General features: G+C 44.6%; 2 protein-coding genes across 3 annotated transcripts; both read left to right on the top strand.

Moving 5' to 3' along the window:
- Nucleotides 1–13,928: 13,928 nt before the first annotated feature.
- On the top strand, nucleotides 13,929–17,512 carry LOC136487681 (uncharacterized). Of its 2 annotated transcripts, none has more exons than XM_066484782.1 (4): nucleotides 13,929–14,215; nucleotides 14,975–15,026; nucleotides 15,121–16,333; nucleotides 16,439–17,512. In XM_066484782.1, the coding sequence occupies exons 3-4, from the start codon at nucleotides 15,615–15,617 to the stop codon at nucleotides 17,091–17,093; spliced, it is 1,374 nt and encodes a 457-aa protein (XP_066340879.1). In that variant the 5' UTR covers nucleotides 13,929–14,215; nucleotides 14,975–15,026; nucleotides 15,121–15,614; the 3' UTR covers nucleotides 17,094–17,512. The 2 variants fall into 2 exon arrangements, with proteins under 2 accessions (XP_066340879.1, XP_066340878.1); XM_066484781.1 differs by having other exon boundaries at nucleotides 15,544–16,333; nucleotides 16,439–17,511.
- A 3,456-nt stretch (nucleotides 17,513–20,968) lies between these two features.
- Nucleotides 20,969–24,676, top strand: LOC136487680 (peptidyl-prolyl cis-trans isomerase FKBP42-like). Its single transcript, XM_066484779.1, has 7 exons — nucleotides 20,969–21,190; nucleotides 21,528–21,707; nucleotides 22,378–22,467; nucleotides 22,859–23,043; nucleotides 23,192–23,314; nucleotides 23,393–23,545; nucleotides 24,155–24,676. The coding sequence occupies exons 1-7, from the start codon at nucleotides 21,142–21,144 to the stop codon at nucleotides 24,479–24,481; spliced, it is 1,107 nt and encodes a 368-aa protein (XP_066340876.1). The 5' UTR covers nucleotides 20,969–21,141; the 3' UTR covers nucleotides 24,482–24,676.
- The last annotated feature ends 1,206 nt before the right edge of the window (nucleotides 24,677–25,882 follow it).

Here is a 25,882-nt window from a genome sequence, read left to right as displayed (position 1 = left end):
TGTTATGTGGCAGAAGAAGGTCATCGAAATAGGGGAGCCTCGTCAAGCTGGACTTATGAGTCCACATATGTTCCTCACCATATCCCACAAAATCACCTCCTTCATTGGGCACGAGAGCATCTATCTGAGCACGCACCTCAGCACCACTCTTCATGCGCAGTTTAGGGTCTATCACTGCAACACCTTTCATAAAGTTCTTGATGTCTTGTCTGAATGGATGGTTAGAAGGGAGGAATTGACGATGCCTGTTGAACGATGAATACTTGCCACCCTTCTTCAACCAAATGAACCTCACAGCTTCCTTGCATATTGGGCACGGGAATTTCCCATGGACACACCAGGCGATGAATATCCCATACGCTAGGAAGTCATGCAGGGAGTAGTGGTACCAAACATGCATCTTGAAGGATGATTTTGTAGCTCGGTCGTATGTCCATACCCCCTTCTCCTAAGCATCGATCAATTCATCAATCATAGGCTCCATGTACACACCCATATTACTCCCTGGGTGTCCAGGAATTATCAACGACAAGAAGACATTATGTCGTTGAAAGGAGATGCCGGGGGGGGGGAGATTCAGGGGGATAACAAACACGGGCCAACATGTGTATGGGGCAGACAACTGTCCATAAGGATTGAACCCATCTGTTGCTAGCATGACACGTACATTACGAGCCTCAGCAACTTTGTTAGGATGTTTGTCATTAAAGTACGTCCATGCTTCGGCATCGGACGGATGCACCATCGTCCATGGCTTGTACCGTACACCTTCTTTATGCCATGTCATCTGTTTCGCGGATTCCTCGGTCATGAAAAGCCATTGGATCCTCGGCACAAATGGAAGGTGCCGTAGGACTTTTGCGGGGATCGTAAGCTGCCTCTTCTGGCCATCTCCAGAGTCTACCTCCAGGTACCTTGAGGATTTACACTTCGGACAGTACTTTGCATCCTTGTGATCTTTCCTAAATAAGACGCACCCCTTCGGACAAACATGTATCTTGTCATATGGCATCTTAAGCATACGAAGTAGTTTATGTGACTCGTGCAAGTTCTTCGGCAGAATGTGCTTCTCCGGTAGCATGCTGCCAAACACGGCCAACATCTTATCAAAGCCTTCGCGACTCAGATTTAACTCGGCCTTCAACCCCATAACACGTCCAATGGCATCCAGCTGAGAAACCGTTGTACTCTCATGAAGGGGTTTCTGTGCCGAGTCCAACATTTCGTAGAAGGCCTTAGCGGCTTCCTCCATCTCCTCCTTCTCACGTCCTTCTGCGAAGTAAGCTTGGTGAGTGTCATCTAGCATGTCTGCTACTCCGGCATCATCATCAAAAGCCTCGAGGCGTGGTCTCACCACCTCCGCTCTTATACGATCTGCTTCACCATGGTGGATCCACCGGTGGTAGCTAGCCGTATAACCATTGTACACAAGATGTTTACCCATGGTCACCTTGTCTACCCTTCTGTTGTTGTCACATTTGCTACAGGGACACCAAAGTTTAGAATGTCCTTTAGCTACACCCGAGCTCCATGCATGTTCCAAGAAAGCATCTGTCCCATTCACCCACTCAATGTCAAAGTCACTCCTGCTTCTCTAGCCCGTGTACATCCACTGATAGTCTTCCATCCTTCCACATATACAAAACATAGTAATGTAACCATTAATTGCATCTACGCGGTGCTCCTACTCTCTAATAGGTGAGGATAGGTCCTAATCCCACCCGCGGATGCGTAGATGAAGTTAGTTTCCATGCTCCGCTCCCTATCCGAGACAGAATTTCGGCAGCACCTCCCCGTTGTTCTCCTGATGCACGTCCTGCAAGGGAGAGTGTGTATCCGGAGAACAACAGGGGTGATGCCAAAACACCATCTCGGACCAGAGCGGACCATGGAAACTAACTTATCTACGCATCCGTGGGCTGTCCAAAAAATGTGGACAATCTGAAACAGATACGGTCGCAGATATACAAAGATCTATATACCTCCAACCGTATCTCTTTCGGACGGGAGACACCTAACTAGGTTATGCGACCAAAGACCACATACGGATAGAGGGGTTATACCTAGGGTGCCGGTGAGGTCAGGGTAGCGGGGCGGTGGAGAGTCGGTGCAGTGGTGAGTCGATGCGGTGCAGGTAGACCCGCAGCACCGACGAAGACGATCGGGGTCACCGAGTCCGTCCCACAGGTCCTCCTGCAAAAAAGGGCAAAAATGGTTAGTGTCGACTCAAAATTTCGGCAGCACCTCCCCTGCACGGGGAGGTTCCCAAAACCTGCAAAAAAAACATGGCACAAAGGCCAACAACCACATATATACCAAACATGGGCACGAAGGCCAACAACCACCAATATATCAAGAGGAGCCATGTATTTTAGTTCTCTTTCCATTCAGATGAAAGTATTGAAGTAGTACAACAACCATTACTACTAACCCTACAACTACTACTAAAACTACTACTAACAACTACTTAACTACTAACAGTACTAATACTAAGAACTACTTAACTATTAACAACTACTACTACTAACCACTACTACTTACTAACTACTACTATTTACTAACTACTACTACTACTAACCCTACAACTAACACTACTAACTAATACTACTAACCACTACTACTTACTAACTACTACTATTTACTAACTACTACTACTACTAACCCTACAACTAACACTACTAACTACTACTACTAACACTACAACTAACTACTACTAACTACTAACTACTACTACTACTAACTAACCCTACAAGGGTAGGGCCTTACCTTGGCGGCAAGAACGACAAGAGCGAGGGCCGACGACGACGGCGGGGATGACCGCAGCAGCGCGAGGATCAACGGGCAGTCGGAACGAAGCGAGGATCGACGGGCGGTCGGGTCGGCACCTTCCTCTTCTTCCTCCTCCCCTTTCTCTTTCTTCCTCTTCCTCCTCCCCCTTCTCTTTCTTCCTCCTCCCCCTTCTCTTTCTCCCTCTGCTGGCCGGCCACAAGGGCACAGGCGCGGGGCTGCCAGGGCGGGGGCGCAGGGCCGCCGGGGCGGGATGGGGGCACCGGGGCGGGCCCGGTAGGAGCTCGCCGGCCGGAGGGGGACGACGGCGGGGGCAGCGGCGGCGCGGCAGGGACGCGGGGGCGCGGGTGGGAGAGAGGAGGGGTCGGTTGGGCCGGCCCGTTGTGGGCCTTTAGGTTAGAAGCTTTGCCGAGTGCCGGGCCCAGCGGCACTCGGCAAAGTTTTTTACAATTTTTTTTTCAAAATCCTTTGCCGAGCGCCCTGTGACCTGGCGCTCGGCAAAGACAGTCTTTGCCGAGTGTCAAGGTTGGCACTCGGCAAATTAAAAATAAAAAATTTTGTTTTTTTTCTTCCCATTTTTTCCTGGGTCTTGCTACAGTAATTGAAACTCCATTTCAAATTTTGGGACAATTTTGAGTTTTTTACTATATTTCCTTAATTATTTTTGTTTCGTTGAATTTTTTCGACTATTTCAAATTTGAACCGCATGTACATGAAATAATGGAATTTGGTCATTCAAAAAATGGTATTCATGATGTTTGGCGTATGTTGAGGCCGTATCCAGGAACTCGCATGAAATTACGAGCATCTTGTTGTCGTAACATGGCGATGTACTTGCGGTAAAAGTGTATTTAAATTATATAAAATCCAAACGAAGTCCGAAAATCATGAAACGTGTCGAGGTGTCTTGTTATCGCATGTGGAGGCCGTGGTAAAAAATTGAGAAAGTTTGAAGCAAGTTGTGACGTCGGATGTGGAGATGTTTGGCTTTTAGGCATCCAACGTCACAACTTGCTTCTAACTTTCTCAATTTTTTACCACGGCCTCCACATGCGATAACAAGACACCTCGATAAGTTTCGTGATTTTCGGACTTCGTTTGGATTTTATATAATTTAAATACACTTTTACCGCAAGTACATCGCCATGTTACGACAATAAGATGCTCGTAATTTCATGCGAGTTCCTGGATACGGCCTCAACATACGCCAAACATCATGAATACCATTTTTTGAATGACCAAATTCTATTATTTCATGTACATGCAGTTCAAATTTGAAATAGTCGAAAAAATTCAACGAAACAAAAATAATTAAGGAAATATAGTAAAAAAACTCAAAATTGTCCCAAATTTTGAAATGGAGTTTCAGTTACTGTAGCAAGACCCAGGAAAAAATGGGGAGAAAAAAACAAAAAAAATTTTAAAATTTGCCGAGTGCCAACCTTGACACTCGGCAAAGACTGTCTTTGCCGAGCGCCAGGTCACAGGGCGCTCGGCAAAGGATTTTTTAAAAAAAATTGCAAAAACGGTTAAAAAGTCTTTGCCGAGGGCCTAACGGTGATGCCCTCGGCAAAGATTGACGGTAGAAGACGGACATCGTGTCAGGCGGTGTTGCCGAGGGCCAGCCCTTTGCCGAGGGTTCAGCCCTCGGCAAATAATTATTGTTGCCGTGTGCTTGTCTTTGCCGAGGGTCAGGCCCTCGGCAAAGACTCTTTGCCGAGCGCCCGATTATTTGCCCTTGGCAAAGGGACAGGCCCTCGGCAAAGATGTTCTGTTCGGTAGTGCATGTTGAGGGAGTTGAACCTACAAGGCAGCACTAAGAAGTTTGAAGGCTTCTTTGGAGGTGCAAAAACCTTTTTTGGCCGGTCTCCATCTGACAATGTCAGTTTGGTGTGAGGGGACCGTCTGAGTTTGGGTAATGATCTGTGTGGCTGGGTCATCGAAAATCTCAGAGATAAGTTCTGTGTTCCAGGATAGAGAGAGAGAGGAACCCGAAGATTAGTCAAAGTTTGAGGGAGACTAGTCCTAGTGATCGGAAGGTTAATGTGGTCATGGTAGAGTTCCAAAGAGCACATCAAGGGGTCGATACAGATGCTGGAATCACCTCTTTGAATTTGAATGGTGCAATGTTGATTTAGAACTGCTTTACTTGGAGTATAGATGCCCAGAAAACTGATTTGGTGCTGGTATTATTTGTAAGCTAGAAAGGGGTGGTTGGGAAATATTTAGCTTTGAGAATTGCAGTAAGGAAAGGGTCTCTATTAGTGGCAATGTTCCAGCAGTGTGAAGGATGAGGCTGTGGTTGACTATAAAGAGATCTTGATGCCGAGGCCACTGTTGTCTTTTGTTTAACAACTGTCTTCCCAAGAGCGGAAGCGGAAAGGACTTGTAGAATTTTGTTCCTGAACACCAGCCCACCAGCAGCCTGTTCGTTTGGCTGTGGCTTGTCGTAAACGATCGTAAATTTTCAGCCAGAATAGTATTTTTCTCTCATACAAACCAGCCAGCAGTACTTCTTCATAAACCAGTAACGATACGAACCAGCCAACCGAACAGGCTGCAGAATCTCCTAACGATAGAGGTAATTTTTTCGATGAAAGTTTTGGGGAAAAGCACGGTGGACATATATAGTAAATCGGTATGGAGGCTAGGACAGAGTTGATATATATATATAGACAATCTGGCTGGAGGTTGCCATCCAAACACGCCAAGCATCTCTGGTTGACGCATAGCACAGGCCGCTGCTTGCCATTGTGCTTGTCTGCATCTGCTGCTCGTATGCAATCGCTGCTTGCCCATATTCGTCACTCGCCTGAGGCCTCTCTTATATAAATGGATCGGAAGAACAAATTAAAACTGTGGTTCCAGAGTCAGAGATGCAAAGTTGAAGCACTTGATCGAATTTGATTTGATTAGGAGTCACCATAGATGGGATGGGAGGCAGCCAGCATTAAAGGTTGCAGTGCTTCGTCACGTTGATTCCGATACTTTCCAGTGTACCTACTAGACCACCGAATAAACTTGACGAACACGATCAGCAAAGCTAAACATTTTTTTTTTATATATATGGGAAGCTGATGGAGTGGCGTGGAACCTAAGAGGCTATATGGCTATATAATGAAGCGTAAGCAAGCACGGCAAAATATTTATTTGAATGGGAGTGGGAGACGCGTGGAAGCACGTGGATAGCGATGCCACGTGGAGTGAACGGGTCACCGATACCTGGTATATAGATGGCCAAATAGGTCATCCATGCCGGCCCGGCCTGGCCCGAGCCCAACTACACATGACCCGATGGGGTAAGACCGGCACAACACGATTAACTCATTGGGCCATGTCGTGTGCACCCACGAGCTACAACAACGGCCCAAGCACAGCATTATAAGACTCGGGACGTGTTGGGTCGACCTGACGGCATGGCCAGCCCACCGAGCCCGTGCTGGCCCATGGCCCTGTACAGTTTATATATAATAAAGAGCAAAAAAATCGATTCACATTTCACACACGCTCGACTTACGAGCAAGCCTCACACAGATACAAGCAAATCACAGCCAAATCGAATCGAATCCAACAACGGATGCAGCACCACTACAACCTCTACTCGTCGTTGTGACCTCTGCGTGCGTCGTGCGGGGCAAGAGGCGCTGCCACAGTCTCCCCGAGTAGGCTGAGCGCCGCCACCTCTGCGTGCAAGAAGGGCCTAGGGGCGTTGTCGTGGCCTCAACGTGCAGGCTAGGGTGTGAGCCGCCGCCCGTGCGCGCGAGATGAGAGCGCACCGCCGCCGCATCACCACGTTGGCCGAGAGCCTGAGCCTCTGTAGGAGCTTTCAGGTAGGGAAAGGAGATGCTGAAGAAGGAAACGAGGGAGAGAGAGAGAAGCAACGACTGCGGTATGTCTCGCAGACGGTCCGTGGGAACATCGACCGTGGTGGCTAAGCGTATGAAGTTAGTGGTGTTCTCGCGGATGGTTCGGTGACACGGCGGACGGTCCATGGGAACTAAATTTATGTGTTTTGAGATCTCAAAAATAAAATCTCTTCCTAGGGTGAGTGCATGTGTAGACTGGGTTTGTGGGGTGTTCCTAGGGTTCCATAGTTCACATCTAACTAGTTGAATCTAGCTACATTCCATCTAATCAACAAAAAGTGTATATTGGTCATTTTCTAAGTAATGAATGTAACACTAGTGCTTCATCCATGGTGAAACCTAGGTTTTGTGCTCAAAATCCACTTACCCAGGGGAGTAGGAGGTGTTGCTAAGACTATTGAAGAGTGGAAGAGGCATGGTTCACTCCGCTTTCCCCTTGGTCTCCTTCTTGGAATCTCCTCCTAGCTTCTTTTTTCTAGGGAGAGAGGGCTCCTCCCTCTTCTATCCCCATCCACTTGTGGCCTTCTCTGGGTTGATCTACATGGTCTCCTTGCTATGGAGAACCTCCAATCCCTCTTCTCCTCCTTATGCTCTTGGATCGGTTCTAGAGTGAGAGAGAGATGAACTACTGAGAGAGTATGAGTTGAAGCGTATGAAGGAGTGAGAGTGTTGTTGCTGAAGCCATTTCCACGAAATGGTGATAGCTATGCTAACAGTTGGGGCCAGGAATGCCCAGGACAGCTCACTGTTGTGCCTGAAGTGATCTAGCAGACGATCTGGGAGTACACCTGATGGTCTGTGGGGACACTGACTTGGTAAAAATTGCTACGTGTGTACATGTTTTGGTGAACGGTCCGAGGGTGCGCCAGATGGTTCGCCTGAACAGGGCAGAGCCCAAAAAGTGTAACTTTATGCATGTAGAGTTTTCCAAAATGAGGTTCTCCTAGTCTTTCATCTCAGCTACTAATTTGTTCATTGTTGCTTGATCAGAGAAATTGGTTTATCAGAGAAATTGATTGAAAAGATTGGTGTACTAACCTTGACTGATGAGGTATGAATCAGACTTATAGTGCTTGTTCTTCAAATTTCCTTTGCAATCTGATTTCTGCCCCTGTCCCCTGCTCTGCATGAGCAGAGCAGAGCTTTTCCCCACGCAGAGCAGATCTGTTTTGTTTGCTTTCCTTCTTTCCCAAATCTTGGTTGTTTTATTCCTATGGATTTCCTATTGTTGGGCTGTTTTTCTAGGTTGTTGCATGTTTCATGGTCCAAATTATTGGGCTATGCTATTTTGTTGCACAGAAATTACAATAGATCTGCTCTGTGTGGGCTTTCATTTAAAATCAATTGTTTTATGGCCAGCCAGCAACCGTGTGCAAGCTTGTGCTAAAACACACGGTTTTTGCTCTGTTACAAATCGTGTGTTATGCAGGCAGCCAACAACCATGTGCTAGCTTATGCTAAAACACATGGTTTTTTCTCTATTGCAATTCGTGTGTTTTGCAGCCAGCAAACAACCATGTGTTAGCTTTTGCTAAAACACACGGTTGTACACTAGACAGACTCTAAACAAATGCGTTGTCCAATGAGCTCACTAGCGGTCACTTGCGATGAAAATTACTGTACATAATTCTAAGCAAATTAGGGTTCTGATCATCCCTTCCAAAGTTTCCTAATAAATCATTTGAATTCCAAACATCAATTCCTATGAAATTCAATCCTCTGTTTTATCACCCATAGTTCTATTCCTTCATTTTCCTTCCACCAGGTTCATGCCCGTGCGTTGCTATGTGATAGCTAAACTTATATACTAAAAACACACGGATCGCACGATAAGATAACAATATTATAAAATTAAATACCGACGTGACATTTAATCCAAAAGCAAAGTTCGTAAATGGCAGTGTGTTGCAATAGGAAAAAACAATGTCGCGATAATTTGAGTATTAATGTGTGTTGTATTGTTACCATATCAGTGCTGAAGAGAAGACGGTTGACAAAGCTTTTGCCAACGCTCTATCGACTGATTTTTTATGAGAGAAAAACAATGTTTCATAGTTGAAAAACGGAGCTGATTCTGGCTTATAAGCTCAAGCGAACAGAGCGCAAGTGTTTGTCAGCTACATCATCATGGGCTAACCAAGCTATGGTGCACTAACAAAAGTTGTATATTATATGGGTTTGATTGCTCGAGCCGGATGTTGTTTGATCAAATCAGGCATCGAGTAAAGGGGAACCAATTATTTTTTTTGCAGATAAGTATCAGCTAAAACCACTTTCTAAAGGAGGGCTCATACCTTCAAATGAGGCATGGTTGATTATCCACGAAGAGCTAAGAACACATATTGCTGTTTAATCTGTTAATGACTTCAGTCGTCTAGAAATCAAAACTCATTTATTGTCATCATAGTACATCCAAAACATAGGCAACATTTTCTGTTGGCCATCACCCTTTCTTGTTCCTCCCGTCTGTAGCAATAGTGTCGCTTCATTTTAGCAGATCGACTGCCTGTGCTTGCCCCCACCTACCGCCAACCAACCTCCATCCATGACTCCCCGCCCTTATCTGACCCAACCACCATCCTCCTCTGCCCGCAGCTGGAGGCGTCACCGACATCTCGCCGCTTCACCCCGCGCCCGCCTCCTCCGCCTGGCCAGCCTACTACCCAATGACTTTCCTATTAGGTTGCCGACAACCGGAAAACGGCAATGGCAACCCTCTCCCCAAACTTGACGCCTGAAATGCCTCCAAGATTTCAGGCGGCTGAAGTCTAGGAGATGTTTATCTTAAAATTTGAAGCAACAAAAAAACACTGTAGGAATTCAAAAATCAGTAGTGAAGGTAGAATCACTCCAACTGCTTCCTCCCTGACACCATGTCTGCACCACGATCTGCATAGGAGAAATGAAAAAGCTCTAAGCTAGAAATCAACTTTGCCCGTAACTAGAGAAGGAGAAGAACAAATATGCAAGAAAAATAAATGAATGTGACAACCATTGGGATTCTAGAAAGGAATGCACTTAACATTCGGAAGGTGGTCTCAGAGGTGTGTGGAGTAACCAAAGGAAGTGGAGGTGAGGCTAAAGATACTTGGTGGTGGAACGAGAAAGTCCAAAGGGCTATTAAAGAGAAGAAAGAATGCTATAGACGCTTGTACCATGGTAGGAGTGTGGACAACATAGAGAAGTACAATGTGGCAAAGACTACAAAGCGAGCTGTAAGTATGGCAAATGGTGTGGCAAAGGGTAGAGCGTACGAGGATCTTTACCAACATTTGAGTATGAAGGAAGGAGAGAATGACACTTATAGTATGGCTAGGGTTCGTGAGAGAAAGACAAGGGACTTCAACCAAGTTAAGTGCATTAAGGATGAAAGGGAGCATCTCTTGGTGAAGGAGTATGAGATCCGACATTGATGGCAAGAGTATTTTGATAAATTGTTCAATGGTGAGAATACGGACACAACCTTTTAGTTGGATGACTCTTTTGATGACACCAATAGGCGCTTTGTGCGGAGAATCCAAGAATCTGAGGTTAGAGAGGCGTTGAAAATGATGAAAGGAGGTAAGGCGATGGGACCGGATGGTATCCCAATCGAGGTGTGGAGATGCCTCGGGGACATAGCTATAGTATGGCTAACCAAGCTGTTCAACCATATTTTTCGATCGAACAAGATGCCTGATGAGTGGAAGAGAAGTATATTGGTACCAATCTACAAGAATAAAGGGGATATTCAAAGTTGTACTAATTACCGGGGAATTAAGTTGATGGGCTATACTATGAAGCTACGGGAGAGTTATCGAGCATCGCTTGAGAGCAATAACGCGGGTCTCTATAAACCAATTTGGTTTCATGGCCGGAAGATCAACCATAGAAGCCATTTTCTTAATAAGACAAGTTATGGAGTGGTATAGGGAAAAGAAGAAGGACCTACACATGGTTTTTATTGACTTGAAGAAGGCTTATGATAAAATACCAAGGAATGTTATGTGGTGGGCTTTGGACAAACATAAAGTCCCAACGAAGTACGTCGAGCTCATTAAGGACATGTACAACAATGTTGTGACTAGTGTTCGAACAAGCGATTGAGACATGGATGACTTCTCGATTAGGATAGGACTACATCAAGGATCAGCTTTGAGCCCTTATCTGTTTACCATAGTGATGGATGAAGTCACAAGGGACATACAAGGGGACATTCCTTGGTGTATGCTTTTCGCGAACGATATAGTGCTAGTTGATGAAAGCCGGACAGGAGTGAATCAGAAATTGGAGTTATGGCGATAGCAAGCTATGACTTTGGTTTCACACTATATCCACAAACTTTATGAAACCATGAACACACAGCAAAGCTAGAGGCTTAGAGCTACCTAAATCAAGATGAATCAATGTGAAGGAACCTGGTGAATCGTCATTAAAAAAATGAAAATAGCAGGGACGATTTGTTGTGCCATGGACTTATCAGCAACACAAACCCCCAAAAGCAACCATATGATGTATGGTGAATTAATAGTAGCCTAAGGAAATCACAAACCTCCAGGTTGATGGACGATGCAGATATGGATGGATGATTTCTCCACGAGCAGCTTACGGAACTCAAACGTTGCCCCCGTCGTAAAAAATCTAGATCGGCAGTAATAAACCATAAAAAAATTGGGATCCGAAATAAATATAAAACACAAAATGGAATCGGTCATCCTCGCGTACCCGGATCTACAACCAAGATCCACTTTGTCCCTACCGCCGCCATGGGACAGTTCGGGAGGGTGAGCCCCACCCCTACATACTACTGTCGGCGAGGATCTACTCATAGCATCGTCTCCCATGGCCTGCTTGGGGGAGCTCTGATCTGTTTCACAGAAAAAATAGGAGAATCACTACTGGAATCGCGGGATTTGCCTAGTGCTGCAGGTACTAAGCAAAGGCCTAGAAACACTAGGTAAACAGTTTGCCTAGTGTCACACTAGGCAAACAAGGGTCGGTAGAGGCAGCCTAGGTAAAGAACACTTTGCCGAGTGTCAAACCTCGGACACTCGACAAAGTGTTTGCCTAGTGTCAAGGACACCACTCGGCAAAAGTATTCCACTGATGGTAGAAATCGTAACGGACGTTTTGTCTAGTGTCGGAGGTCTGACACTCGATAAAGTATGCAAGGTTTACCTAGTGCTAGACGTCTGACACTAGGTAAACCATTAAACACTAGGTAAATCTCGGTTTTCCAGCAGTGAATGGAAGAGGCACAGATGGGGCTCAATCGCGCGACCCGCTCCGACCCGATGCGAAGGCGTCGCGGCCTCGCGAACTGGCTCCGCCGCTGATGCGCCAGCGTCGCAGCCGCGCGACCCCGCCCGTCGTCGATGCGCGGTGTGCGCCGCCGAGCAACTCCCGTTCCTGCTGAATCGATGACATCAGTCCCGTCTGGAACTCGGAGACAGGACAGCAGCAGCAGCCTTCCGTAGGCGGCGACGCGACGTTTCCCGACGGCGGTCCTCGACGAACTCCCTGTGGACAGCCTTCACGGCAGTTCCTGGACTATTTGGCGGTAGCAGATGGGGAGATCAAGGCGACGGTGATTCCTCGTTGCCCAACGATGCCTTCGCAATTCCTTCCTTTGTCACCGCGATTCCTTCCTTTATAGCGGCCCGCTGATCGCGGGTGGGGGTGGTCGCAGCTGGTTTTCATCCGGCGCGGTATCGCAACGTAGGTGCGGACCGGAGCGACGATTATCGTACGAAATGTTGGTCTTATTTTCTTTCTTTTTAGTTATAGAAAATGTGAGGCCAAACGATGCTTGTGAAGAACTCAAGACCGAATGGTCTGCATGTGGTATGTTAAATCACGGATTATTTCTATAAATATTTGTCCAATAAATATATATGCGCTCATGCTATTTTTTTTTACCTGTAATAAAAGACCTCCCCCTCCCTCTGAGCTTTAGAATCTAAGCGGTTGTAAGTCCAGGTGATTTCTCGGCCTCTCCTGCATTAGAGCATTCAGGAACACAAAAAAATTGATTTCTCGGCCTCTCCTGCATTAGAGCATTCAGGAACACAAAAAAAATTGATCAAATGGTGCCAACACCAAGAAAGTAATAAAATAATATGCTGCAAAGATTATGGAATAATGATATGATGCAAAGAATATGAAATAATTGCTTTGTTAATTGTAAAAAATAATTTTCATATCTGAGGTAATAAAAGTACTATTTAATAGAAATTAAACCGTAGTCAGCATTGTGAAGAATGGTTGGAAACTCAGAACCACTAAATTAAAGAAAGAAGTTATTGGTTCACTTACACTCGAAATTCCAATCTCTAGCTGCCTGCAAAGAAGATAAAGAGACACATCAGAATGTATAGAGTGTGCATCGCAAATTGCTTGAATAGAATGCAGCATATGAACATAAATCACATTTGCTGACACAGGCCACTACCTCTGTGTGCCTATGTACTGACAGACTGAGAAGGAGGAGACACAAACCTCAACCCTAGGGAGGACCAGGCTTGGGCAGAGATGAAGATGAGGGAAGTGCCTTCACCTGGTACCGGTCGTGCCCCAACCTTGCATCTCCTTGGCGACCTTCCTTGAGCGGGTGCTTCATCTCGTCGACCTCCAGCAGCTGTGCACGCGAGGGGTCAGTACCACACCTAGGGTTTGGGCGACGAAGAAGCGCCGGCGGGCAGCGGGAGGTGGGCGGGACCCTGGCAGTGGCGTCGCCGACGTTCACGTGGACGCCATCGCCATCCACAAGGATCTCCGATCAGGGGCCGCGATCGCGTTGGGCTACGGCCCAGAGGTGAGTTGTGGAGGAGGAGAAGGACATGGAGCGGCGAAATCGGCGAGTAGGGGTCACTGGCGGCTGTGGCGGAGAAGACCCGTGAATCGAGAAGCGAGATCGCGGGCACCGGCGGAGAAGGCAGGGATCGAGCGGAGGCGTTGACGGACGCGAGCGGAGGGCACGAGGCGAGCGGCGACGCGGGATCTCACGCGTGGGCAGACCGACGACGCAGGATCGCAGGACTCACCAAAAAATGTACACGCTTTGTTCTTTTTAGTTGTAAGGAGATAAGGAGATGTATATGTATATGTATTGTGTATATATATATAGTATGTATATAATTGTATTGTATTGTATATTGTATGTAGGAGATATAATATATATATATATATATATATATATATATATATATATATATATATATATATATATAGGAGATTCCTATATTTTCGTTCCAAACAAACAGGGCCTTAACGATACACAGTCCAGCCCAACAACACCCCTCTTATCCGACCCTGCTCTGCCCTACTCCCTACCCGACCCGGACGCATTGCGCCGCCACCCACGTGCCTGCCGCCCCGCCTGCACACCGCCCACACTAGCGCCGCCGACCACCGCCGCCGGAGGACGCACCGGTGCCGCGGCCCGCCGGCGACGGACCTCCATCACCGCCACACCCGCGACGATCTGCAGCTCCGACGTGCCTGCAAGACTACAAGGGTGCTCTGCGGCTCTGCCACAGTGCCACGCCTGCGGTGGTGACTCAGCGGCAGCCCGGCGACCTCCAGTGAGTTCCTTCCCCTTCGACTTGTTCGGCGGCCGGCGGCCCTAACCTCTATCGATCTAGTCTTGTTAATCTTGTTCTTCGATTCGGTTCTTGACTTCTTGTTTGTTTCTCCTTTCTCCTTCGGTCCTCCATGATCTTCCCCCAAGTAGATGGCAACAACAAATTCGAGCAGTGGCAGTGCCGCTGCCAGCGTTAAGTTCTGTGACGCACAATCTGCTGATTGTTGATTAGGTCCGCAGAGACGATCAATCAACTGTGTACTTGTTATAACTGTTATTTATTTATTTAAAATTTTGATGAAACGTATCCACGTATAGGTTTTTTTTTTTTTTTTTTTGAAAAATGCCGTGTTCGCGTGTCCATATCCGTGCTGGATCCGATCCGGCCAAGGAGCACATATTTGCTGATGTTTGGCAAGTGCTTCTGGTGGTTGTTATCAGTGTCCTGAGAGGTCAGTGGCTCTGCTGTTCTGCTCCTTGGTTCTGTAGTGACCCCAGTGGCATAGCTAACATCCACAGCAGGAGTGGAAGCATATGAATATACGGTACTCTATTGTCTCTTCTCCATCCCAGAAGCCAGATATCCTACTCCTTCTGTTTTTTGGAATTAGTTGCCATCCTTTGTTTGTAGGTATTATCAACTGCAATGACTGAGTGACCTTAGTGCACTTTTGGTCAATTAGTACAGCTAACATTTACTCTGTGCAGATATATACAATATAGTCTGCTGATATATATGTTCACTACAATTTATGTGTAGGCTATACTGATATGGGCCTCTGGAAGATGTTTGCGTTGTTTGCCAATCCATGGTAATGTACAACCCAGATCATGGGCGACTTCTAATTTGAGACACTGATCTGGGGACAATGAGCAGAATCGTGACACTACATGGAATTATCTTAGGCAAACATGATCGGATCATTGGGTCACGCAATCTGCTATCTGGGGACGATCATCATCACCATGACGCTGCGTGGAATTGTTTTAGGCTAACATGATCACATCATTGAATCATGATTCTACAATCTCTTCTCTCCGTTTGATATGATAAATCACATCATATAGACAGTATTTAGTATGGATTTATCATGAAATCATGCTGTTACTGTTACTTAGCTCAAACAGGGGATTGAGAGCCCCTAGCATATTAGTAGTAAGGACTGCACAAATAGCTGCCAATTTTCAGTGTTCACATATGGGTGAACAATGAACACACTAGTGAATCCTCCACCACAACACCCACACTCCATCTCATCGTTGCTTATTTCATTCTTTTTTACTTGTTTCTGAGAAAAAACTATTTTTTATTTTATTTTCACTGTGCAGATAGAAGTGGGGCTTGTGTGGATATGAAGGAATAAGTGGCCATCTTAAGAGAATTTGGAACGACAGAGGACATGGAAAACCTGCTACCTGAAGATGTACTCACCAACATCATCCACCGTCTTGCACCACGCTACCTTGCCATATCCCGCTGCGTCTGCAAGACCTGGTGTACCATCATTGATGCCCACAACCTGCTGCGTGTGGACCTCCTCCCACTGTCGGTGTGTGGAATCTTCATTAACTTTAATGAGTTAAGCATGTCAGAATTCTTCTCCCGCCCCTCAAAAGGCCCAACGGTATCTGGCAACTTTGACTATTTGCCTCTCAGCTCCCGCATCATAGGCCACTGCAATGGGCTTCTCTTGTTTCGCAAGTATGTGGTTAACCCAGCCACACGACAGTCGGCGCCACTGCCCCCATGCCCAAGCCCAAATATGGTCGTAGAGCACTTTTTCGACAGGGAGTACCTTGTCTTCGACCCCACATTGTCACCGCATTATGAGGTATTCATGATCCCTGAGATCCAACGACCCAATGTGAGGTATAACATGTTGAATTCAGATGACAAGTTAGACCCTGCAATAGAGGAATTAGAATGGCCACCATCGCCTTGCATCCTACATGTGTTCTCATCAAGGACAAAGGTGTGGGAGGAGAGGTCGTTTGTTCGAGAAGGGGAGGCTGCAGGGAATGTTACTGACATGCGGTTGGATCACCCATATGTTCCAGACACTTCTGTCTATTGGCGGGGAGTACTTTATGTATATTGCCAAAACAAGTTTGTTATGAGGTAAATACTCACTTCTTTGGCATTGTCATTCATCTTTGTACCTAGTAATGAAACGAAAATTCAATTGTCGTTTATTAATATTTCTCAAATATTTGATTCTTGTAGAATATCATTATCCAATGGGAAATATCAAGTAATCAAGCCACCTTTAGATTGTGAGGGGATGGCATACACAAATCTTTATTTGGGAAAATCAGTGAAAGGGGTGTACTGTGCTGTGCTTCACTTGGCATCCCATTTTTTGATCTATATTCTTGATGAATCGAGTGGCAAAATGGAGTGGGTATCCAAGGATTCGTGTAGTATTGAGGCATGTCAAATAATTGACGGGCCTGGACCCTGGACTTTACAAGATATTAACAATCAGGAGCAGGGATTTGAGTATGAAGATGGTAACAATGAGGCAGTGGTAGAGGACAGGTTTGAATGGGACTCAGACAATGACAATGTTATTGAGACCAACAGCAGGGGCAAGTATAACTCTGGTGGTTATATTAATTTTCTTGTTGACACCAAAAGGAGGAGCAGAAATAACTCTGGTGGTTATATTGATTTTCTTGGATTTCACCCTTACAAGGAGGTTATCTTCTTGAGTGATACGTTGAGAAGAGGATTGGCCTACCACTTAAATAGCTCAAAGATTCAAGACTTGGGCAACCTCCGTCCAACAAATTATGGAACAGAGGTGGGCATTCAGCCATTTATACAAGAGTCTTTTCCATACACACCTTGGATGGGATGGTTTCCAGAAGACAATTAATTTCATCTGGAACATTACGATGTATTGCATATGAGGCATTGGTGCTCAGGACAAGCTGTGAGGTGCAACTTGAGAGTTCGTACCAGCTGAGTTTCTCAAGTTGTTCATTGTATCCAATAAGAAATTATTTGATGTTAGACTACAGAACATGGGACCTGTCTGCTGTTACTGTTGCAGGAGCTCCTGCTATTTTCTGCTTCCGTATGCTTGCTACAATGGAAGTTTAGATGTTACAAATCAACAATTATGGTCATTCTCATGAAGAAGAACGTCCCATTCATGATGTGCGATAAGTTCCATACTTAAAAGTTGAACATGGCAGTGTTCAAGTCTCTAATCCCACGTCTAGCTATGTAACATGTATCGTTTTAGTTTTATTTATCCGGATCAAACCTTTTAACTTGACTTTTATTTATGGAAAAATGCATCATAAAAATAATCTGTTAAATCCATCGTTCCATATTATGCCTTCCAGTTAGAATCATTTCAGATGATGCTTTCATTATTGGATGGTCTTGCTTCTTTTTTCACTTCCATTTTCACTTTTACACCTTTGTGGCGCGAATGTGTCCTGAGCTCGGTGTCGTGGATCTTGGCGCCAAGCTCGGCTCCATAGATCTCGGCGCCAATTACTACGGCGCTGAGCTATGAAAATTGCTAAATTTGAATTTTTACCATGACTTGGATATTGAGAAATATGACTAACTCTAAAGTTTTTACAGTGACTTACTGTATGATCACTTAAAACAGTCTAGTAATACATAAGATAAAAAATGATCTAAGGTTTATGTCCACGAACTTGCCTAAAAATGCTTCTAAGTGTTGGATCAATAGTTAACTCCTTTTTTCATGATGTTGTTTTGACCCGGGTAAAACTATAGTTTCTTTTCTAGATACGAAGTTTGACCTTTAATAGAAGTTGTAGTTTGAGTTGAGTACAACAAACTTTGTTTTTAACCTAAATATAAATCAGTCCTTAACATGGCCGTATAGTGACCACAAGTTTGAATACAGTGATGTTTTGGCCCCTCCAAATCTTTCTAATTCCCTGATCGCCGGCAGTGAATTGACATGTTTGCGATATTTTATTTTTCAAATTTGTATAGCAACTCAATTTGATATCGTACTACGAGTTTGAATACTCTCTGAGGAGATGACAATAAAATAAGTCTCGTTAAGTTTGGACTTAGCCACGGTACAAAACTAGACTTAGCCAAGATCATAAATTCTAAACTTAGCCATATTTCCATGTGCTTATAGGTGAGGTGTATTGCGTCCGTGCTTGCATGCCTGCACATGTGTACGGTTCGTTGCATGCACAAAGTGCGTACTACTACTCCAGTTAGCAATGCGACAAAAGCTTGGAGTCGTGCCCTGCATCATCCGGCCGTGCTTTAGGAGCCGAGCTCTACACTATGCCGCCTGGACGTGCTGTAGTTCCATTTGGTCAGACAAATTTTTTATCTTAAGTATTTCTAGATTGTTTTAAGTGATCAAACAACAAGTCACTGTAAAAACTCTAGAGTTAGCCCCATTTCTCAATATCCAAGTCATGGTAAAAATTTAAATTTGTCAATTTCCATAGCTCGGTGCCGTAGCAATTGGCGCCGAGCTCGGCGCTGTAGTAATTGGCGCCAAGATCTACGGGGCCAAGCTCAGGACACATTCGCGCCACGCAGGTAGCCACGTCAACAACATGCAGAACATGACCCTGGAGCTCGGCGCCAATTGTCACAGCGCCGAGATCAGGGTCTATTTTTTGAAAGGATACGGTTAGGGGCGTATTTATAAAAATCTTTCAAAAAAAGAGCTAAAAACAAAAAAAAAATCGGACATACTAAGTAGAGATAGTTCCCGTATTTCTTGAAGTCCGTCGGGGAGAAAGAATAATAGCCTTTTTTGCAAATTTCTACTCCATGTTGTGGCACCTTACAGCACAAAATCTCTGCTAGAAACCCAGTTGAGAGTCACTATGGTTTTGGGTGGCTACCATACCAAAGGACATCTTCAGCTGTTGAAGCCTGTGGAGTTTTGCTGTTGAACGATAACTTTATCCATAACCTCGAAACTTCAATAGGCCATGAAGAGGGCGAGGAGCAGTTTGCTTGATTGGTGTGGGGCTGTTGTTAATTGTTGTATTCGCCACTTTCATCCTGGCCTTATTGGTCCTAATCTTCAACATGCCTGCAATTAACATCGCAGTAGTAATATTCAATCTAAAATTTAAGCTGTAATTAAATTTGAATGTAATACTTACATAGATCAATTTGGTAGAAATTCTTAATGTCTAGTAGTCAAGAGGCAAAGAACATCTTTCTATATTTAATATCATTTTATACTGTAATGGCATAATCTAAAATCTAAGGTCACTGCTACGTACCCACTTACTATATATAAGTAGAAATTTCAATCTGTGTGCACTGTATGGACAGTACCATCGGCAGTGCATAGAGATACACATAGGGGCTGCAAAATACTGTTACAAGGACAACACCGTTCATGTGTTGGCTACCTAACAATTCTCTTCCAAATCTGTCTTTTATTTCTTTGTTCAGGCATGCTAACATATGAATAGCTTAGAGGTTCCATCACAGCAAAGCAGCAAGAATATTCATATGGTCTCTATACGGATAATGGATTAGTAGCCGTAAATGCAGCACCTCTAAGCCCAAACCTAGTTTGAAGTACTGCTAAAACTCAGGAAACAAAATTAAATGAGACTTTGTATGATTGTATCTAATTGGTCTGTCAATGTCGACCATGCAAGTAAGAATTACCGGGATGAGCTACATTATTAGCAGAGAAAATAAGCAGAAAATAAGTCAGCAATGGATATAATCTTAAATTATTCCTTTCAGCAAACACACATAACAATTTTCAACGCTGAGCAAGCATTAACTTCATAGAGGGGCTACTAACTTTGTCTCTCTCTCACACACTCACTTTCGAGTTATAGTTACCTAGAATTAGTGCATATTCTCTCTCTCTCATAAATTATCGATTATCAATATGTGTTACTTATTCACTGAAATGTTAGATAAGTGGTACTGGGATTATATTCTTACTTCAGTTTAGGATTGAAAGGACATTTACACAAACTTGAAATTCTACATTTTTATCTATTACCACTTCATCAGCATTTAAAAGTGTAGAAACTTTCTTCCTCGCACTGCCATGCTCTAAACAATAGATCTTTTTTGTAGCCAATTAAAGGCAAAAGCTTGAGCCCGTTGACCGCTCAATAATATTGTGGAGCCAGTCACCAAGACATTCTATCCACAAATCCATACCAATTCGTTGCAGCAAGGAGATGGATTATGAAGAAACTCACCTAACAACAGATAAAAGACGAACAGTCTGTGCTATGTACCTGTTATCTGGATATAGCATGAACAAGGCTTTGTAGATGGTGCGAAATCCTGGCATGTTTTCTACGATTGCCGCTTTGCCTCTAGTGGCACGCAAAGCATCAAACACCATGGGGGCTCAAGCGCGCCATGGTACAAGGCTTGTCTATTGGTCCACCGCTCGAGCGCCGCCTCGCCGCGCGCTTCTAGCATCGGCCCCAAGCGCTTGTCTTCCACGCCTCCACGAGGAGCGCGAGATCTAGGGAGAGGGAGAAGTGATGAGCACGACAGCGGCGGGGAGAGGCCCTAGCCAGGGAGGTCGAACGCGGGGGTGACTGAAGATGGCCGCGCTTGGGACGAAGGCTCCGGAAACGTAGTTGGAGTTTTCACTTTTCAACGGCTCATGAAGATCAACAGGTTGAAAGCACGAGGCGACGTGGTCAAACGAGAGACAAGAGATGGTCCATAAGACTCAAATTAATGGCTCGTTTGGCCCATCTTCCTTGATTGAATAGTCCAGCACAGCAGAAGCCCAAACCAAAACCGCAGCTTATCAAGGAAGCGCTACGGAGCTCAGGTCACCCAGCTCCGTGCTGCTGCTGCTGCGGGAAGCGGCTCCAGAGCGGGGCCCGCCCAAGTTCACAACCCGACCCGCCGCTGGCCGTCCGCGCTCCGCCCACCCGCAACCGCAACCGCAACCCATGGCTGTCGTCGAAGAAGACGCGGCGCCGTCTGCGGATCCCGCCGCTGGTGAGTCCCCTCCTCGCACGCGGGGACCACCACCCCTCGCACCCACGCGTGGCTGCTGGTGCCCAGTGAATCGGGTGTTGTTGAATTGTTCTTACTTTCTGTTGGGAATTTGGCTGGCCATTTCGGATATCAGAGCAAGTTGGGGGCGCTAGCACTTTACAGCGAGGCAGTTTCGGATCCCACCCGCGGCTTGGCAATTTGGAGTCCACCGCTGCCGCACTAGCACTGCGCTTTTCCCTGAATTGCAGACTTGCAGTGTGGCTCGACGATAAAATTCGGGATCTGTGTCAAGACGGAGAGTCCCTGGTTCCTGACTGTGCTGCTTTCTGATTCTCAGGCTCCAGTGATAACGAGATTACAGTGGAAGAGGCTTCTTTCGTGCATTCTGAACCTCCCCAGGATGGCAACGCCCCACCCGCGGTTTCCTCTGACATGGAGGTGCTTCATGACAAGGTTAAGAAGCAAGTCATCAAAGAAGGCCATGGCAGGAAGCCCCTGAAGTTCGCGACGTGCTTTGGTGAGTATGGCGGAAGTGGTTCGGTCCATATGCTCATGCTCCGGATGTCGAATTTTAGGATATATGCTAATATGTTGTGCCTGCCCTGTTTCTTATTCTATAATAATGATATCCTGAATGTGTTTTGTTTGAGTGATCATGGTCATGAGATGCTTATGGCGTTGTTCACACTGCGTGCAAATAACCTATCTAAACAAATTCTCTTTTATATCTGGTCTTAGGCTGCTTTCTCACCAAAAGACAGAAACTACCTTGGCATGTAAACTTGTGGAGGTTTATAGTGTTTACACCTTCCTGTTACTCTTTTGCATTCATTGAGTGCCAGTATCTTTTGCCGGTACCTATTCAGTTTCTAACCCTAATGCTGATGTCAAATTTCAAACATCAGGTTTCATAATTTTTCTATTTACCCAAAGTGACCCACGTCTCTTTTCTCGTTCGGGGAGTACTGATACAACAACACCTATTGATTTTGTTGGTCTAATGATTATGTCAAATTTCAAAACTTCAGATTAGTTCCTGTTTTGTCCAAAGCGGCCTAATTCAGTCGCCACACGCTAATTTATTCGTCCTTTTACTATTGGGTGGAAGCATGCACATGGATTTTGATTTAGCACACATGAGAACACCAGTGAATTATTTGTTTTCTTTTCTAAACTTGGTGTTGCAGTGCACTATAGAGCATGGGTTCAAGGATCATCGCATAAATTTGAGGATACCTGGCAAGAACAACATCCAATTGAACTAGTACTTGGAAAAGGTGCCGCAACAATCACTTCACTTATTTTATACTCAATTTTGCTCTGCTTCATGCATTTCACCCATCAATTTCATAAATCCAAACAGCTTACTTTGCATGCTATTATGGTTTTCTAGTACAATGATGATGGTTCTTACTTCTTAGTGACTATTCTGTATACTCAAACAGCTTACTTTGCCTGCTACTAATGGTTTAATATGTTGTAAGATGAAAGAGTGAAATGTGCATTGTTAGTTCTCATTTGCACCCTTTTTATGTTGCATTGCCAGTAAACCTACAGTTACTTGGTAACTATCTTAGAATCATATGGGCAACCTCAATAGTACAACAGTGTTTATCAGTGATAATTGTCTATGGGGTAACTTTCTAAAGCTTTCTCCTCCGTCAACAGAGAAAAAACAAATGTCTGGTTTAGGCATTGGTGTTGGCAGCATGAAAAGCGGGGAGCGTGCATTGTTGCATGTTGGTTGGGAGCTAGGCTATGGCAAAGAAGGAAGCTTTTCTTTCCCAAATGTCCCTCCAATGGCAGACCTTGTTTATGAAGTTGAACTTATTGGATTCGATGATGTTAAAGAGGTAGGCAAACAAAGTTCTACTGCCTCCAGCCCACATAACGCTTCAATCATTATTATTTTGAAGAGTAGGATGAGATTATTCATATCGGTTAGCATTACTTACTTTTCTCAAGTTGGGAACTTCCAAATCATGATAAACTGTGAATCAGGGTAAAGCCCGAAGTGACATGACAGTTGAAGAGAGGGTTGCAGCTGCAGACAGGAGAAAGATTGAGGGCAATGCATATTTCAAAGAAAAGAAGCTTGAGGAGGCCATGCAGCAATATGAAATGGTTAGTGGCATCTATACTTTTGACATGATTAAAGTTATCAGCATACTCTGATTTCAGTTGACCTGTTCTCTTTTACAGGCGATTGCATACATGGGAGATGATTTCATGTTTCAATTATTTGGAAAGTACAGAGACATGGCCTTGGCTGTGAAAAATCCATGCCATCTCAATATGGCTGCATGCCTGATCAAACTGAAGAGATTTGATGAAGCTATTGCGCAGTGCAGCATTGTATGTTACTCTACCATGCCCATGAATACATTCAGTCTTCAACTCACGATTTGCATTCATGAGTTATGAGTACATTTTTGCAGTATAAGATTTTACATAGACCTTCGCAAAAACTATACATGATTGTATGTTCAGACAATAAAAAAAAAAAGGGCGTACCCAGTGCAGAGAGCTCCCGCTCTGTGCGGGGTCTGGGGAAGGGTGTAAGTGGCAAGCCTTACCCTCGCCTGTGCAATACGAGGAGACCGCGACTCGAACCCAGGACCTTCCGGTCACAGGCGGTAAGACTCTACCGCTTGCACCAGGCCCGCCCTTCATGTTCAGACAATAAAAGCATGACAATTTTTTAAATGATGTTAAAAAAACCTGTAGCAACTAGGCTCACATGGCCAAGATGAATTCAGATATCAACATGCAAGATTCTGCATTACAGTTATCAAACAGCTGATTTGCACATTTTCAGCCCTTTTTCAAAAAGGTGTTGGTCTCATGATGTTTGATGAATTGAACAATCCCATGGTCCTAATATAAAATTACCCTGCTTTGTCTGAAAAAAAAGGAAAAAATTACTATTTGATGGATGATCTTTTTTGTAACCATATTCTTCAGGTTTTGTCAGAAGATGAAAGTAATGTGAAAGCACTGTTCAGGCGAGGAAAAGCTAAATCTGAACTTGGCCAGACAGAATCAGCGAGGGAAGATTTCCTGAAAGCGAAGAAGTACTCCCCAGAAGACAAGGAGATCCTTCGGGAGCTTCGTTTGCTCGCAGAACAAGACAAGGCTTTGTACCAGAAGCAGAAGGAGCTCTACAAAGGTCTCTTTGGACCAAGACCTGAAGTGAAACCAAAGAAGGCAAACTACCTTGTTGTTTTCTGGCAGTGGCTGGTGTCATTTATTCTTTATCTGGCTAGGATGTTCAAACGAAAGAAAGAGTAGGATAGTTTACCAGAAAATTGTGTAGAACTGGTGGCCAAGATGACCAAGCTTGTACTATAAGATTGAATTTTCTGTAGAGCTGTTGATTGATCGGGATAAATAGTTGTTATGAACTCTCCACGATGTTGTGTACTGGCCACCTTGGAGCCATACTCATGCATTCTTTCAGCTGAATTTCAAAGGCCTTTTATGGAACTGTATACTACATTTTTCACATTTAGATTATGCTAGTAATAATGCTGTTACTACAGTAGTAATACTATTGTAGTATCACTGGAGCTCTAGATTTCATTCTCGTTGGATGCTGTTGCGGTAGAAACTGCAGTTGCTTGCAGAGGAGCACAAACTCTCAGTTCATTGCTATGGCATTACAAGCATTTGAGTGGAAGCAGCAGGCATATGCTTGAACACACGCTCCTGATGCATCAACAGAGAATATACCTTCAAAAACATCTCAAGGATAAGCAATGTAGAAGATGAATGCATTGAGTTTGGTTATTCCAGTATCATCATTATATACCAAACAAACAGTAATGCACTCGTTTGAGTTTTCTTTTAATCTCTTGATCCATGGAAGATGGTATATGTTAGATTTACCTGATGCATGGAATCACAAACAGTAAATGCTGTGAACAACGACAGGAAGAAACAAAAGCTTAAATAGTAATCATCTCAAACTCAAAGATCAGTAGTTTCAGATTATTGAATTTCTTAATATATTATGTAGCAAAATGGTAAACTGCTTGCGGCCGAGGTATAAGTAGGACTGAGAACATGCATTTCACTAAAGAATTTCATAAAATAAAAGGAGACAATAGAATGTGACTAATAATTAATAAATTAGAGCATGAGACAATGGGTCTGTTTGGTTCAAAGCCTGCCAGACAGCAATCTCCACCCTAGGCTCACAAAATCCAATGCCTAGGAGCCCATGAAGGGCCAAGCAAAACTGTCTGGATTGAAAGCAAACAGGCCCTGGTACAGTGGAGAATTTGTTTCAATCCATGTGTGCTCATTTTTCGACTTCCTGATAAAAATGATGGTACTTTTTCAGGCAGGGACTTCACTTGGTGCTTATAATCCTCCTTTGAAAAGGCTCTCCAATCCATGTGTGCACTTTTTTCGACTTCCTGATAAAAATGATGGTACTTTTTCAGGCAGGGAGTTCACTTGGTGCTTATTATCCTCCTTTGAAAAGGCTCTCCAATCCATGTGTGCTCTTTTTTCGACTTTCTGATAAAAATGATGGTACTGTTTCAGGCAGGGACTTCACCTGGTGCTTATAATCCTCCTTTGAAAAGGCTTATATCATCAACAAAGTGGTGGAAGCCTCAAGTGAGAAGCTCTGCTCATCAATTTTGGAGAGGCAAGCCCCAACCCTCGATTATCTCACCTCTATGC

Source organism: Miscanthus floridulus, chromosome 10, assembly GCF_019320115.1.
Source record: "Miscanthus floridulus cultivar M001 chromosome 10, ASM1932011v1, whole genome shotgun sequence".
In the NCBI taxonomy this organism is placed as follows: Eukaryota; Viridiplantae; Streptophyta; class Magnoliopsida; order Poales; family Poaceae; genus Miscanthus; species Miscanthus floridulus.
This window is presented reverse-complemented; position numbering and strand designations above follow the sequence as displayed.